Below are 18504 nucleotides of genomic sequence, written 5' to 3' on the forward strand. Positions count from 1 at the left end.
TGTTTAAAGGATTTAACAAGCCCCAGTCAAATCCAAACTCCCAATTTGCATAGCACACTTACAAATAATGCTCTTAAAACTGGCATTATTTCCTGCTGCCATTTTGTTCAGTAAAAAAGCCCAGAATGAGAAATTTTTAATCACTGATATTAAAAGCAGAGAAACTGTGAATTCCTTTAAAGACCATGAAAAAACCCAAGAAAATAGATAACATCAACTGATGTAAATCCCTTGAATCAAGGTAACAGATAGATGATGGCAAAAGTGAATAGGAACCTCAGAAGTAACAGTTATTATCTTACTTTATTAATATCACTTTATTAACTGTTAAATTACCATATGTGAAGACTGTGAAGCAAAACAGACCTAAGGATTAAAAGGAAATACTGTCATCTTCTGTTCTGAAAGCTGGAGAAAATCAAAAATGTGTTTGGAATAAACATTGACTTGCTTAACTCCTAAGGTAAAGAACTAAGGAGATCATTGAGGAAACTGAGCTGGGCAGCAGAAGCTTAAGTTTATTAAATGCTTTTGCTAAAGACAGATCAATTCAGACACCCTTTGGGGGTGGTTAGGTTTTACACTATACTCATCTGTACATACATACACTCATCGGATCACAGAGTAATTCAGTCTGGAAGTGGCCTCCAGAGGTCATCTAGTCTGACCTGTGACTGAGGACTGATGGAATCAGAACGGGTGGCTGAGGGCTGTATACATTTGAGTCCTGAACACCTCCAAGGATGGACATCCCAAATCCTTCTGGACAACCTATGCCAGTATGTGGCCACTGTCATGATGAAATTTTTTTCCTTATATCTAATTGGAATTTCCCATGTTTCAGCTTGAGTTGGTTAGCTCTTTTTATGGATATTTGTATGCATACATTTATGTGTATACATATATCTCTAAACACACATAGCTTGTTGTAATGCAGGGGTGATGTAAGAACAGGGACCCTTTCAAAGACTGGAACATTTGATTTAAACCAGCTATTGCTGACTAAATCTGGTATTTATAACAACCTTTTGCAGAATTGGGTATCTTCCCTGTTGCCACAGAAAAGCACTATAGTTATAGAGATGATGAAAAAAACTGAAGTAGGTAAAGGCATTTAAAGTTGCCGCACACTCCTAACGCATGCTTCAGATTTTCATTTCCTAATGCATTTATAGGAAATTGGTAAGGAATAACTTTTTAACTCTAATATATCTGATAAGCTGTCCAAGCTGAATATTGAAGTGGCCAGTTGCAGAGCTTGCAGGGATAAGGATTCATAACACAGGGATCTTCCAGTTATTTTCTACTAATATTTGTTAAACTACATGCTGTTGCTGGCATTTCCTGAAATTTATGTACTTGATTTACTTGAAAAATGATCAACAGTCTTATGATTGACTATAAAGTCCTCATAAAATTACAGGCCAAAGGTTTTCTGTATTTTGAAAGAAGGCAAAGACAGTACTGTGATTCAAAATATGTTTATTTGTTGATACATTTTTGTCTAGCAGAGTATGCAACAAAACAATAGACAAAAAATAAAAAACCCACCTCAGTAAATAGGAAAAAGAATGGCATCTGGAAACACTTTCTCCTCTGTCTGGCAGGTGGTTTGTTTCTTCAAGAAATTCAACAGTTTTCTGATGGATTATAAGTTGGTTCACTTTCTGTGTGTAAGTGGTGTGAATGAGCTGCAGGATTTTGTAAAATTCAGGGTCTCTTTCTTCCCTGGCTCTCTGTCAGTTTTGTTCTTGCCATCTGCAAAACATGATGAAATAGGTATTATAAGGAATAAAAATGTAGGCAAAAGATGATTTTGTTCTTGCTTTTGCTGTCAGAGTAGTAGTTCAGCTTCAGTTGCTAAATAAGTTGCATGGGGTTTGATACCTTTGCTACTCTTCTGTTCTACTTATGATATTTATGCTGATTCAGTCTTTTAACTGAGAGATTTTTGTATGGAGCACTTATTTGTAGGTGGTAAGCGTAACAACATGTAAATGAAATAGTTCAAGTTTATAGGGGGAAAAGGGTATAGTGTTGATTGCATCTCTAGTTATGACTTTGGTTTAGTTGTACAATGAAGAAAATCTTGTATTTGGTTTTTTAGCCTACCGACTCAACCTTAGTGCAGAAATGTTTATGGCAGCATCTACACAGAGACTGCTATGACCTAAGTTTTTTAAAAGTCCTTATACAGTTATTTTGGTGGAGATTTGTAACTACTACTTCTAACAGTTAGCTGTTACAATTGGTATTAGTTTGACAGCTTCTGTATGTCATTGCGTCATATTATGAACACATACTGTGAAAAAGCAGACATGTAGTCAGATAATTTAGTATCATAATAATTTAGAGGAAGTACTGAATTTCCTTGTGGTCATGAAAGACCAAATGCAATAAGTCATTGATCCTCACTGGGGTCTTGGGCTGTATTGCATTAAAAGAAAAAAATTAATAATTGTCAATGTAAGTAAAGTGACTCTCCTATTCTTGCCTCAGAGGAGACACAGTTGTACTGACAACACATCATAAAATAAATCTTTGTTATAAAAATAATTTATTAAGAATAATGTTCCCTAACAAAGTCTCAGGACTGATATAGATCATTTTCAGGTTTCATTCACTATCAACTCTATTTCAGAAAATTGCAAACAATATTGTACATAAACCTGTTCACTGCTTGTATTTTTGAATATCTGCCATTTCTGCTTATTTTCTAGAAAAGTATATTGAAATTATTTTTACTACTTACTTTAAAACAAGCTGTGTTAGTGGCTTCAGTCAAAGAGGCATCAATAGCTTATTCTGGTTTTAATGGATTCATGGAAAACAGGTCCATCAATGGATACTGTAAGCACTGTGCATCCTGTAACATTTTTAATGTGGTCATGGTAGATGGTGGGGGAGTGAAAGGTGAGCGTGTGACAAAAGTGGCCACGTTCACATGCTTGCCCTGATTAGCCTCTCTTATTGCCCCTGTCCACAAAAGGGGATAATGGAGCAGGTGGACTGTTGTTCTGATCCTACAGGACATTTCTTCTATTCTGACGTTCTTCAGAAGGCTTTTGGCAAGGCTTGTTTACTTATTTGCCCATGGAGCCAGGGTGCTTTTCAAGGGCTGAACTACAATCTTTGCACAGTATTATGTACACACAATAGTTGGGGTTAACAACAGGTTGCTTGTCTCTGCATTGTCTTCCATCTCCCATGTGCTAAAATGTAGTAGTATCACTTTCTCTAAAAATACTTTGAGGTAAACATGAGTGAAGAAGAAATGTTTATGCTGGTACACATTGATGAACACAAAAAACAGTGTCCTGTGAATCAAATATTTACAAATATATTAAACCTGGAAACTAGGATTTCTAGCCATAAAGAATGATGTTCTGGAATAGCTTTCAGATAAGAGTATTGGGGGAGAACAGACAAATTCTTCCTAATTTGGGATGTTGTGGTTTAACCCCAGTAGGCTGCTAAGCCTCAGAAAGCCACTTGCTCACTCCCCCTCATTGGGACAGAGGAGAGAATCAGAAAAATGAAAAAACTCGTGGGTTGAGACAAAGACAGTTTAACAGGTGAAGCAAAAGCTGCACGCAGGAGCAAAGCAAAATAAGGAATTTATTCTCTACTTCCCATCAGCAGTTCAACCATCTACAGGAAAGCAGAAAGAGAGAAATACCACTCTTGTGGGTTTGTCTTCTACACACACACACAAGTAAAATGGGAAGCAATCTCCTGGGACTGAGACTGGAGAGAAAATTAAAGTACAATGTGATAGTTACCTCTAAAGACTGAAGGGAAACAGGTTTTCTGAGGGGAGACAATTAACAGATCATGTATACTAGCATGAAAATATGGTATTTCAAGAATGAGAATGGATTATATATACAGAAAATAAGATGTTGTGGTTGATACTACTAAAGGTTGAGGTCAGTCAGCATAGAAAGATCTTACTGAAAAATGGGCTCAAATGCCTAAGTTTTCTTAAAAAACAGTACAGATGTGGTTGGAGCCTTTAGAGAAAGTAAATAAATAGCTGTATAGTGACTTCTCTTAGAATTTTACATTTAATGGTATATGACATTACTTCTTTCCCCATCTATTTTCTCCTTATTTGGCTTCTACATACTCTATTATTTACAAGAAGAATGCTGGTATGCTTATTTTCCACATGATGTCTAGCAAAAAAACCCATAATTTTTCTGTGTCTTCCAAAATGTCACCTGTGATACAGAAGTAGGATAAGTGTCATTTTTTACGAAAGCAGAATCCAACACACCTGAATACAACGTTTTTCATGTAGGACAGCTTTATGCTTACCAACAAACTCTATTTTACAGAGTTCCAAAAGTAAGGCTAAAATGGCTTAGTTATCATCTATATTAAGAATAAACAAGCCCAAATGAAACAATAGTTTGACATAAAAAGACAAAGGAGAGGATAAGCATGAAAAATGTTTATCATGAGATACAAATTTGGAAGACAGAACCAACCTACTTATATATGTATGAAGGAGATTTTTTGAGGTTACCTAATCAAGCACTCTGTTCCAAGGTGTGATAAACCTAGATTTTTTCCCAAGATATTCGGTGTCATAGCAGCTGAAAAGGTGAGCTAAATCACAGCACCCTTACATTCCTCATGTGTGAAGCATAGGTTGGTTTCAGTGTTGTATGGGGTATATGCATAGATGCTATATAAGGATGAACACTACAGGAAATGCCAGTGAAAGGGTAGGAGCAATGGTAGATGTTTATACAATCAGGTTTTACTGAAATTTTCTAGGTGCAGTAAGTCCCATACATTAAGTTTTCTGGACCAAATTCAACATTAAGTTTTGCACTTTAGTGCCTTATTGAACTCAACAGGCATACAGGGGCCGAAGTCAGCATTAACTATAGCCATCTGTTATTTTGTCATGCCATACTCAATTATTTTTATTTAGCTCTTTCAGTCATATGAAATAAAACTGTCAAAGTTGTCAAGAACTCCAAGAAATGAAGCCTCTAAGCTGCTGCTCTGAGATTTTTAATATTTCTTCCAATACAGATCCTTGTGCCTTAAAAATCCTGCCAAAAGCACATTTGGTCTGATAGTTTGATAGGACATGATCCAAAGGCTTGGGGATAGTTAGTAGAATAGATAACTGCAAAGAATTCATCATTTATCTGCACAGATCTTGCACAGTACATTCAATAGTACAGCTATTAAAAAACCACATTTCATTACATAACTGCTTTAAGTGTGCACACAGTAAAATGTTACCATTACTGTAGTGCATTCTGATGTAAAAAAAAATGCATTCAGATGTACAAAAATGTAATTAAAAATTCTTGGGGGTTTAAATTACAGAATTTTTTAAACAGGTGGTAATACTCAGTATGGTCCTACATTATTTTCCTCCCTTGGAGCCAAAGCAGCCTGCTATTTCATAGGAATTTTCAGCATGTGTGAATGGATCATGGAAGAAAGGGTTTCTCTTTGTCACAGTGATTAGGAAGAAAGAAATTTAACTTTCTGGGGCATGTTGAATAATTTAATGGGTCATTTAATTTATTGTCCTTCATTTGATTACACCTGTTGAGAACAAAGTTTTCTCATGTTTCTGTCAAAAAACAAAGCATTTAAAACTCTCTAAAGGTGACTAGAAAGCTTTTTTGGCATTGTGAATTGTGGGTTATTTTTAATATTTTTATTTGTTAACTATTATTTTTCAAAAGATGTTTTGAATTTTGAAATATTTTGAGATAAAATAATCATACTGTTTTAAAAATGCCAAATAGAGTTTTTAACAAACTTTAAAAAAACAAAAGTTCCTTTGAGCAAGCTATTTGCCCTTTCCAATGTCAGTTTTTCTTGGAAAATTCCTGTAGCATCCCATTTCAGCCTTAGGTCCACAGGAGAACTTCTTTTCTTGGCTTCAGCTGAAATCTCCATAGTCAGTCAAGATTGAAGGGACATCCCAATAAAAGATTCAGCATTTCTCCCAAAGGAAATGCCACACACATTCCCTGTCCTACTTAAAAGATTTTGAAACTGAGACAGAAAAATGGCAGATGCAAAGACCTAGAGGTGCTGGAGATCAGCTAGAGCATAGTAGGTTTCCTAGATTCTATTCTTAAAATATCTTGGTATAGAAACAAGAAAAAATAACAGTCAAGTCACAGGAGTTGCTGGACCCCAAAAGAAGAGAAGCCCCAAATTTCTTTTTTTTTTTCTGGGAAGGAATGCTGAAGAAATGAAGTCTGTAAGAGGAGCTGCTCCACTTGAAGGAAAGACCTTCTGTCTCCACTGTTTTATTGGAAGAATATGAGCAAATACTCAGCAAAGGCATATTTTTCCCTGAAATTAATCCATATTCTTCAGAAAAAAAAAAAAAAAAAGCAGAGCCCAGTTTGCTATCTCCATTGTTCACCTTTTCCTGTAGTTATTCAGTTTCTCACAAACTCCTATTGGAGGAAAGGAAAGTCAAGAAGTCCCTTCAGGCAAGAGCCCTGTAGAACCAGTCTAAACAGTCTCAATCGCCTTCCTGATGGATTTTTTCGATGAGACACATTTATCACAAATTTCTCAATGTATCTGATTTCATATCTCTAGTACACATGGAATCAGTAAGTGATAGCATTGGCATATCTTCTGGACTTCAAGGTTCCTACTGAGTTGCCAGAGGTTTCTGTGTCTCATCTCTTGCCAAGCAGAGAAAAGGGAAAAATTGGAGCACGCTTCCTGTGAACTTCTTAACTCAGAAGCTCTCACCAAACTGCTTGCATAAATTCCATGGTGATACAGTTTCATCATCAGGCATCTTAAATTGTTCAGTTCAGTTCCACATGCCTGGTCATACTGGAAAGTCTTGTTTAAACACTCTGTCTTTGGAAGACTCATATTGTTTTAAGTTTTTTTTTAAAAGAAAAAAAATCAAGATGCTATTATTTTTTTTTTTAAAATAGGCATTTTATTAACATGATTGTGAATTATATACTGTAGACCTTACCAAGTATTCATTTTCTAATCACTGTTATATATAATCCTCATAAGGATGTTCATAATGATTCAAATTAACTTGCATTTAATTAAGAGGGTTGGTGTTATGGGATTATAAAATTTGAAAGGTGTCCAAAGGAGCAAGTATATTTCCTAATGCAATTTTAAAGTTTTTTCATCTTAAAGGTCAGGGGAGGGATAGACTGCGCAACGTGAAAAAGGAGACACAAGTCTCAATCTCAGGAAAAAAGTGTGACTTAAACATGTCTTTGCTTGGCTAATTTAAACTGGTTTGGTTTTTTTTTTTCTTCAAAGAAGGTTTGAAGTTCCTGAAAATAACTTAACTGACTTTTGCTAAATGCAAATTCCAGTGTTTCTTTTGTACAGTTCATTGGCATTGAGGGTATCTTAAATTTGTTCATCATTCTTCTGGTGGGACTATTTGTGAATATGATGCTTGTGTATTAATTTAATCTCATCTATTCAATTCTTTATAATTCTAAACAGGGATTACTTATGCCTGTTGCATCATCAGCCTCACGTCTTTGGTATAATTTATCTTCACTACTAGATGTCAAAGGATGGACTTGTTTATGTTAGTAATTTGGGTTCTGGGGTTAGATGGTCTTTCAGCATATTATTTAGATTTTCAGGAGGTGAGTGCTCTCAAAAATGAAAATATTTCTGAGTGTTCTCAGAAATAAAAGTAAAAATCCAGACTGCTTCCCTGTTTTACTTCTGCATTTTCCACTGAACACCCTTGCAAACCCATGTTTGCAAGTAGGTAACAGTTGTACCTGCACATAAGCTTTGCTTACCCACCAAAGGTTGCTGAAGGTTAGTGGCAGTTACTCTTTTTTTTTTTTTTTTTTTTTTTTTACCAGCATGATAGAGAAGCTTAACTGCCTTAAGATTAGTCCTAATTGTAAGAGTTCAAACTTCTCCTTCTTTTGCTGTTAGAAATATGAGAACAATGTGTTTCATAGGACCTCAGCCTGTCCAATGCCAGTGTGGGAAAAAAACTTGAATTGAGTTATGAGTCTCCATCAGTTTATATGATTCCGTAATGAGAAATTTTCCATAACACCCCTTGGCAGCCAGATGAAGGGTGAGTCGTTAGCTCCAACTTAACATATAATGGTATCTGAGGTGACAAGACTTGTGGGAAAGGGACAAGAGATTTATAAGAATCCTTGAGAACAGCAAATTCAAGTGGAAATAAAAGTTTTCAGCCTAGAGACTATATTGTTGGCAGCTTACAGTTACTGAGAAGGGAAGTTGAATCTAGAAGTATGGCTTTTGTCCTGCATAGGATATACATTAAAAAGTTAACTAAATTTTATCAAAACATTTCAAAAGTTAGCTAGTTCTGCTTTAATCCTAGCTTTTGTTTACCCTGGTTTTAATCTTGTTAATTAGAGCTTGCATATTTCCAAGTAACTTGCTTCCAGATTATTAAGGCTGCTGCCAAAATTGCATTGTTCATTAAATTCTCTGTAATATTAGCTCTTCTTAGCAGTTCTAATATAAATAAAATTCTTGCCAGATATTTTTGGAAGAGAGAAAATACTAATACTTGGCATGTCTGTACCCTTCCCAATGTTTTTTACAGACTTTCGTCTGCAGATATTAGCTGGACTAAACTGCTTTATACCTCTCTCAGATAGATTATGGAAATTCAGGGATTACAATAGATGGGCTTGCATAGTAAAAAGCTGGGTCTTGTGGGAAGTGGACAACTGTATACCTTTGAAATGGGAATACTTGGGAATTTGTATTCTTCAAACAACTGCTAATAGTTAAATAATGTGTTTTAACTCTTGTCATGGTTTAACCCCAGCCAGTAGCTAAACACCACTCCCCCCCGAGTGGGACAGGGGAGAGAATCAGAAGAGTAAGAGTGAGAAAACTTGTGGGTTGAGATAAAGGCAGTTTAGTAGGTAAAGCAAAAACCCTGCGCACAAGCAAAGCAAACAAAGAATTCATTCACTACTTCCCATCAGCAGGCAGGTGCTCAGCCATCCCCAGGAAAGCAGGGCTCCATCACACATAACAGTTTCTTGGGAAGACAAAACACCATCATTCCGAACGTACTCCCCTTCCTTCTTCTTGCCCCAGCTTTAATTCTGAGCGTGATGTCATGTGGTGTGGAATATCCGTTTGGTCAGTTGGGGTCAGCTGTCCCAGCTGTGTCACCTCCCAACTTCTTGTGCACCCCCAGCCTCCTCGCTGGTGGGGTAGTATGAGAAGCAGAAAAGGTCTTGACCCTGTGTAAGCACTGCTCAGCAATAACTAAAATATCTCTCTATTATCAACACTGTTTTCAGCACAAATCCAAAGCATAGCCCCATACTAGCTACTACAAAGAAAATTAACTCTATCCCAGCTGAAACCAGCACACACTGCGGTTTCAATCCAGAAGGTGTGTTTTTTCTGTTCTCAAAACAATTCCAGTTCCTTAGCTCATTTAACCATATCTTTTAAAATTAATTCTATTCCTACCTGTGGTATGTTCTTTATGTGTTTTCCTATGTAGGACTGGACTGATAATTAAGTGATGTCTAACAAAATTGGAGAAAATAAATTACTCCTGTAAAAGAAGTCTGGTTGTATGAAATTATTATATAAACAAATTGATAGCGATATATTCTTATCATTAGTTTGAATATGTCAGTTGCTGATATATGCATAATGCTTTTCTTTTTTACATACCACAGAATGCTTATGAAGAGTAAGTAGACGATCATAATCAAAACAATGATAAACCTTACACTAATATCTGCTGTTTTCATTCAAAGGCACCCTGAAGCACTCTGCAGACTGTTATATATAGGAAAAGAAATTAGAATTAGAAAATTACACTGAGATTTCATCAATATCTCCTGGTAATAATTACAGGATTTGATCAGATTCATTCATCTCCCATTTGGCTATTAATAGGAATATGACACACTCTGAATTCAATCTTTATTCTCTTAAGGGGATTTTCTTTGGTGAGGAAAAACTTCAGAGACTTTCTCTACCCTCTTAATGTGCAAAGTCTTTAAATACTGGCAGAAGCATTATCACTTGCAGGAATTGAGTGTTCCAGCTGTGATTATTTCTAAGTGTGTAGTACAAAGTCAAGCATTTTAATTTTTTTGACTTTGTCAGCACTGATTAATATGTCCAGAGGAACTACAAGTACCTTAGAAAAGCCACTCAGTCTCTTGAGTGTATTTGTCTTTTTGGTGCACGCGTGGGCCAAAAGCTATCATTATCCATTTTTGTTAAGAGCAAACGAACTATGTAGGTTCTGCTGGAGAAAAGACAACATACTTCTGTCAACTCTTAGTTCAGTACTCCCAGCCCTCAATAGCCTCTGTGCAGGACAGAATGCATTTCCTACAACGATGAGACTAGTAAGTGATTACCAGAAAAGAAGGCTATTCCTGAAAAGAACTCTAACATTTAGTTTTATTGTCATGGCAACAGATTTAAAATGGCCACATCACTAAATGCATAAATAAAATATTAAAATTAGTAGAAACATGATCAGTAAAGAGGGAGAAAATCATTACTGCTCCTTTTTATTTGCTTCAAAGGAGGTGAAAGCTATTAGTGACAGTAAAAGGGCTGTCCTTTGACATCCTTATTTGGAGCTGAAATATTAGCTCCTTTTGTAGGGGAAGGAAAAAAGAGAAATGCCAATAGTTTTCTTTTTGCTTCTCTTTGAGGAATTCTTTATTTTAAATAGAAACGTCCATCTTTAAAGCATTCTTTGAAAGAGTAGCAATCAGCAGAGACCGACAGCCTCAGAGGAAAATCTCAGGGAGAGTAAAGTGATGACCTACATTTATCCTCTATTAGAAGGGAGTGGGTCCCATGGATACAGGTCTTCAGGAGAGATGGAAGATTAGGTCTACATACCTGGCTTTGTATTCACTCGTTTCTTTCTTAAAGGCAAAGTCCTTTCATCTCCCTTTTCTTATATCTCCTGTCTACAAATTGATGAATATGATACCTTTGTATAGGGCATTGCAATCTGTGGATGAAAAGCGGTATGCCGCAACCTAGGACAATCTGCAGAAGCAGCCTGAGAGGGTTACTCCTCTCCATTTCCCTTCCTTTCTAGCAGTCCCCTGTGGCAGCCTCACCAACATAGCACCTGTTACAGCTGTGTACAACCAGAAAGGGTTAATGATCTCAACAATACAAAAGGCTCACAGAGAAAGGCAAGTGCTCTGAAGGGGATGAACATACAGATTAAGGAAAACAGTCGTTTACTATTTGAAAACCTCTAGTAATTATATCTCTAATTACTCTCTTGATCACAAAGAACAGACAGGAGTTCCAATGAACTCTCGTTCGAAAATGTTATTTTTGCAATTACTTTAGTTGTGCTTCTTTTGAAAAGAATGGTTTGCCTTCCGTCACTTCAGAAGGACCCAGTGAGGATGATGACTGGAGATGCTACTGCAAAATACTACCGTGCACTGGAAAAATGCAACTATTACCACAGGACATGCAGATCCCTGCTTGTGCTTCCCAGTTTTTAGCAATCTAATGAGTCAGATCATGGAATCATCCAAGTCAGAGATGAAAAAGGTTTTCAGTTTCCTGAAATCCTTACCAGTTCCCAGTTATATTCACACTGTGCACTCCAGTAACTTTTCCAGATCCTGAATTCATCCTTCATCCTATGGTATTTTTGAACAAAGGATTTTATTTTTAGATCAAAAAGTTGCTTACTTTAGATACTCAATCACATGGCAAGGTACAGCTAAAAAGAAAGAGGGGGGAAAAAGAGAGAGAAATAGATGGATTTCTTTTTCTTCCTCTTACTTTCTTTTGTGTCAAAAAGTATTGTCCTAACACTTTATATAGTGCATTTTTTCCTGTGTGGATATTTTTGGCCTTCCATGTGTCTATGTCAAAAAAAAAAAGAAAAAAAAAGAAAAAGGACCTGAGAGATAGGGTACCTAATTACATTTATTTTATTTTATTTTCTATTTGGAAGAAGCAGCACTCAACATGCCAGCTGGATTCAGCTCGTGAAATTATACGGGAAAAATGTAACGGTGCATAATGATTTGGTCTAGGCATGAAAAAGTGGTGCCTTTTCAACTGCAGTTGAAATAAGGAGCTTTTAGACATGACTATAAATTGAATTTTAGCAATCTTGTTAACTGAAATGGGGTTTGAGCTGCATACTTGTGGTTGGATTCACAAGTTTAGTTTTTTTGGACTTAGGCACTTAGTGTGAGAAATGACAGGACTAAGAAGACAAGCATTTTCAGATAATTAGTCTTTAATTTCTCTTTTTTAATATAATACTAGAAAAGTTAAATATAAAAGAAGCACTGTTTCTTTAGTATGCAGAGGTTGTATCGTTAGGATAATAACTGTCATCAACTAGAGCAAAAAAGCTTCATTCTAGGAAGCATTAGGATTTTTTTTCCCTCTCAGAAGACATCAGCAAGGAGATCAACAGCAAAGCGTTACCCACTAATATGAAGCTGGTCAGTCTGGAAAGCGGGAAGACCCACACAAGCCCAGCTGAGTCTCGGACTGGCCACAAAGCAAGCTGCTCCTCTGACTGGGTTCCTGGGTGACAGTAGCTGCTATCCATCAATTTTCCAGTAAACGGGCAGCATTATTGCTCAAACTGATGTCTTTTCAGACAGGTTTTCAGATGATAAAACTAAACTGGTGGAATTGTTAGATTCCTACTCTTTCAGTGCTTAGTTCATTGAACAATAATAATGATGAAGGAAATTATTTTTATGAATTTCACAATTACCCTATTTTTCTCTCTCTCTGTAATTCAGGAGAAAAGACACTGGGATGTTGTCATATAAAGAGCACCTACCAGTGAGTCAGGTAGTGGTTGGAGATGTTGACCGGCCTGGGTCTGAAGCCAAGATATCTGTGGGTCCTGTGCGTTGTCAAGGAGATCGTAAGTTGGCTGGTTTTCTTCCACTTACTCCTGGGCAGAAAGCAAACTGAATTGGAAATAGGTAACTTTGTAGACACCCCATGCAACTACTCAGAGACTTTCTTCTATGAACGCATGATGTGAATTGAGAAATTTTGTCTATGAAACTGCACATATAATGGCTCATCTTTGCATTTAAAATATCGATATCTGTCTTTATTTTATGGTAAAAGTGGCAACTTTGATTATTCAACTAAGTTTATGTAGATATAAGCAGTAATACAGATGGCATAAGAACATCTCTCAACATCTGTGCTTCTGTTGAGTGTTCTTGTCAGTATCATTATCATTGCTACGCATATCACTGTAAGCTATGTTTATGGGATGTAAATACTACAATGATGGCAAAATTTATCTTTGTAAACTCTGTTTACAGGTGTATAAAGTTTGACAAGATTGTTATGAAGTGTTAACCATGTCAGGGTTCGATGTTCCCATGTAAAACATTAGGAGTCTTTTGTAGTAGTCTCTGACTGCCAGGCTGAGTGCTGGTAGGATGTGTACATCCTCCCGTTTGATCAGCAGGTGATAGAGTAAATCAGCATAATGGAGAAATTTCCACTTCACACACACAAAAAACTTGGTATGCAGTTAGGAGGACTGTATTCTTCCTTCAATCTATTTTATATTTCAGAAGGTGAAATTCACTGCTGAAGGCAGAGCAACTGCTTAAGGCCCTTTTAAATCATACTTCAAAAACTTAAACTCTGTGCAGTTGGCACACACATTGTCCTCTGTATTTGAAGGCCGTTCTGTTACAAGAGGTGCAGTAAGGAAAGATTGCCCGATTTAATGTACAATAAATAATATTTGCATACAAAATCTGTACTCAGATGCTGGTAAAGAGTACTCTAAGTCAACCTATGAGATTGCAGTGATCGAGAAATATTGAATGTGTGGGCATAGTCCATGCAAGTTAAACAACTTGATTCTAACCATGTTCTAACATGGCACGTCAGGGATGAGTATGGTTTGTTGTTCCTCCACTGCCTCTTTACAGCTACATGCTTTCCATATGCATGTTTCTGGGTACTTTACAAAGGAGGTCAGTATCACTATCCCTGCCTTAAGCAAAAGTAATTAATCCCAACTGAGAGGAAATCATATACTCAGAGTCATCCAGAAGGACAAATACAAGTGAGTGTTTTCTGGGTCCCAGTCCAGTGCCTCAAAACCCTAGGCCATTGCTCAGTGATACAACTGAATGTGCTTAGCCTCTTTTTCTGTTCGGGGTCTTTCTGGGTTGCGCAAATGATCCCTCCAGCTTTTGTTAACAAATCTGATGCCTAACAAACAGAAATAAATATCATGGGATGTTTGCAAACTCTCACATCACCTATTTGGTGCTTATTATTTATGGTGTTTGACTAATTACAGGTCAGCTTGTGTTTGTTTTCAACTTTGACAAACATTTTTGAAACAGGATCTTACAACCGATGACTAAGAAATAACAAATAGCACTTTTCTTGCACCTGTATTCCTCATATCCTGAATCTGAGTGCTGCCAGAAATATCAGTCTCTAAAGTGTGAGCCATGTATAAATATTAGCATAAATGAAACCTCATATGAGCAGACAGTAACCTTTATTAGAGTGTGACTGAGTGACACAGCCATTTGGGAAACTGAACGGGCATATTCCTAACATCCTGATTAATTGAATATTGTGTTTGAACTTTACAAATATGATTTGCAGTTTTTAAAAAAACTTTGCCTATGAATAAATTTGAATTTACTTCCTTGACCATATATTAAGGTCAAAAAGCTGTTATAAGTTTTCTCACAGGAGATAATATAAACCCCAGTCCTTTGCAGTTAGTAAAAGCTACTATTTTATATTCCAAGTGCATTTACTATGCATTCTCCTTGCTATTGTTCCTTGACCATATACAATAGTTGCTGTACCCCAGATCAGTACTGTCTCACCATGGATTAGAGCTTGTGGAAAACAAGGTTTATGTCCTGTGGAAAATTCCGACATTTCAAACTGTGCTTTTGTTCCAAAGAAAGATTCAAAGTGCTGAATTTGTGGAAGGGATTTTAAAAAAACAATTAATCCATTTTTAGTATATTGCGCGCATCAAAACCAACATTATTAATACTGAAGACGTTGACTTTCTTGACACAGCACAAGAAGTTGAGTTGCATGTATTTTGTATGTAGTTATTGTACAATTTTTGAAGGTGGTAAATGAAATTCAGTTAGAAGTATGAAGACTGGCAAAGAAATACAGATTTTTGGTCTGGTTGGAAGGAAGGTGGAAAAGGTAAGAATGCCTAACCTGTCAAATAAAAATTTACCTATTTAGAAGGATTTCTTATTGTGGTTGTAGAGCCTGCCAGTACTGTGACAACTTATCTCATACTGCCCTGAGGGTTGTCCATGGCATGGGATGTCCAGTGATATTTTGCAGCAACATGAAGGGCCATATTCTCACGTCAGAATTACAGTATAATTTGCCATGCACTTCATAGCTATTTCGATGTAACATCTAGAGACACTGACATGTCATCCAGGCCCACTCACGGCTGTACCTGAGAGCTGTGAGAGTACAGCAGAGCTGCTGGCCTTTGCAGTCCATAAGGACAGCCAGCTGAAAGCTTGCTATTTGAGGGCAAGGAGGATTAAAGAAAGCAAAGATATGTGTTGTTTCATGCAGTTCCTTTCCTCTGATACCCATCAAAATTGTAAAGAACCAATTAATCAGTTGGGGCCACAACAATTAACCATTCCTACACTATTGACTTACCAAAGTAAATCTGAAAATCATTCATCTCCATGCCATTTGTTTGACACAAACCAAGGAACATTAGGAATGTAGTACCCTTATTGCACAATTGTAATTGTTCTCTTATTGAAAAAATCACTAGATTCTTCTTTCAGAAATATAGATTTTATTTTGGTCCCACAAAATGACAATTTCATTTTTCTATTCCTCTGATTTATGACCTGATTAAGGCTGCTCAGGGCAAGCTTGGATGGTGGCCATTGTTGGAAATAAAGTCAGAAAACTTGACCATGCATGATTATCCATCTTTGTGTTCCATGAGTATTTTTCTTATTTAACTGCACCTCACGAAACACTATTTGCATCCTGAAAAGCAGACAGCAAAAAAGACCTTTACTACCTCTCAAAAGATCTGCTTCAGCTGCTGTGTTCTACCAGAATGACGAAGACTCATCTGATCATTGTGGCAAAAATCCCATAAATCTTGCCTGGAGCCTGTCTTGTACCTTGGATAAAATATCCAGGATGTCTTTTTTTTTTCAATTTGCTATTTTGATGTTGAGGAATGCTTTCTAAATGTTTAATTATTTTTCTAAGTGGTGACCTTCCAGGAAAGCAGACTTATTCAATTTTATGGAGAACAGGTGCATAACCAGGATATGGATTCAGTGGGGGTTTTAGCACTAAATTGCAAGGATTTTGAGCAAATGTCAGTTCTACCCAGACTTAAACGAAAGCTGTCCTTCCTGGCCACTGCTACATGAGCATTGTGCTTACAGAATGGCAATGGCAGTTTATCAGCAGATTCTTAAGATTGTATTTGTCTTTGTCCAAACCAGTAACAGAAAGACCTTGTCCATCTCTTTATGTTATTGCACTGTACTGCAAAGGGGCACCTCAAGCCATCTCCATTTAGAAAAGAACACAAATATGTTGTTTGGGTTTTTTTTCTGTCTAAGCTCAGCCTGAGGTGGTAGATGAAGGCTGCAAAAATGGGTCTGGTAATTTCTTCTGAAACCGAACTGAAAGTCTTAGCTTACTGTGTTGGGGCTATTGCTACAGATATTTCATCAATAATCGTATTGAATCAAAATTACTTTTGTGACTTTTGGCACCTTTTCAAGACTTTCTTTTCAATCCCCTTAGGAAAATACTGGTGTTCTCAAAGCTCTATATTCGTAAGCTGCTAAAAGTATCCTTTTCCCAAGGACTTCCAAGGATTTTGATTCAAGTCTGCTCTTTATGAGCCCAGGGGGAGACAGACTGACTATTCTGCACTAGATTTGCCTTTCTCCTTGAGCCTCTTTTCCTTTTGCCCCATTTCCACTATTCCAAAGATAGAATTTAACAGGGAGATGTTTTTTACACAGCTCAGATTTATGTTTTTTCCATCTCCTCCGGTGTACAGTTTTTACCCTCCCAGTAAGACTTTGATTTCTGAGCCATGAATCATTTTTTGTGCTTTACTTCTATTATCTTTAACCCTCAAAATGTGGAGGAGGAAGCAGCTGCATTGACGGTGGTTCTCTCTAAGCTAAGTTTTCATGAAAGCCAGTATCAGCACTGTTCATGTAGGATCTGCAGTGACAGACAAAAAAGTCTCCTTGACAGATGACAGAAATTCAAGAAGAAATCAAAACTCGGTTCTTGCATCAGTGCATTGTTCCTGTTTGTGCATGTGTGCCTGTGTCTGTGTCTGTGTATTCTCAGGGGAAATATACCTTGAGTTCTTTTATCTGGTGATTTTGACCATGGTTCATCATTACTCCTTTCATAGCGTAATGCTTTGTTTCTTTCACTTCTAAGTACCGCTTTTGGCTTTACTCTTGCACTTCCTTTCACCATGTTCCAGTAGAGTTGGCTTATTTAATCAGACAGTGGACATTTTTTTGTGGCTCTAGGTTTGTATTAAAACCATTCTATAGATACCTAAAACAGACAGACACTGCCAGAGTCAGTGCTTATAGGCTGGTATCCTTGGTAAAGTGTGGGTTTGTATTCCTTAGGTACTTCTTATGCATCAAATGTGCAGCTTGGTGACTCAGAACTGTTAGCTGTCATGAAAAATAAAATTACTGTTTCATATGCATGCTTAGTCCATTTTTATTATATTCCAAACTGAGGACACTTTCAACATCTTGAACTCGTTTTTTAATGGTACCACCTGAGTTTCAGAAAAAAAAAGCACTGCCTTACAATGCAGTTTTCAATTACACATTAAACCTATGAACGAAGTCAGTTTTCTAGTAGGATACATAACATGTCAACTCAATCAAACCAGCAGTGATGTTACTGTTAAATACATAGGTAAGGTAAGCTGGAGAGTAGCCCAGTGAAAAAACAATTTGAACTGGTAAAAGATCCAGCTGGCATTTCAGTAGAAGCAATTTACTCCTACTGTATCTTAGACAACATTTCAGTAATATAGTGACTTGTCTTACAGGTTACTGGAAGTGAAAACACTGTAAAAAATGAAAATTAATATCAATTATACCCTCCCAAAAGAAAATCAAGCCTGAGTACTTGCAGCTGGCCTCTTAAATGTATAATTAGATGCACAAAATACAAAAATTTGTTTTTTGAAATTTCTAGAGCAATGATTCCACTGGAAGCTTATGTGATGGAATTACCTATCTGAATTTTAGGCAATTCACGTTTGAAATGTTAATTACTTCTCTGCTACTCAGGTTAGAAAATAATCAAAATCTCTAGATTTTTCTACATTTCCCTATTTTTGCTTGTATTGTTAGATATATCTACATACATTTTTTTTTATTAATTTCTTATGACTTTCCAATCAATTGTGATAGGTTCAGC

General features: G+C 36.7%; 1 protein-coding gene across 1 annotated transcript in view; it reads left to right on the forward strand.

The window, feature by feature from the left end:
- Positions 1 to 18504, forward strand: part of CNTNAP2 (contactin associated protein 2) — a gene marked incomplete at its 5' end in the record, with an annotated part of 206777 nt that overhangs the window by 12102 nt on the left and 176171 nt on the right. The window contains one exon of the mRNA XM_009643874.1: positions 12795 to 12922. Coding sequence (XP_009642169.1) covers positions 12795 to 12922 — 128 coding nt within the window. The remainder of the gene's footprint in view (positions 1 to 12794; positions 12923 to 18504) is intronic.

This window comes from Egretta garzetta, unplaced genomic scaffold, assembly GCF_000687185.1.
Source record: "Egretta garzetta isolate BGI_Z169 unplaced genomic scaffold, ASM68718v1 scaffold610, whole genome shotgun sequence".
NCBI classification, from domain to species: Eukaryota; Metazoa; Chordata; class Aves; order Pelecaniformes; family Ardeidae; genus Egretta; species Egretta garzetta.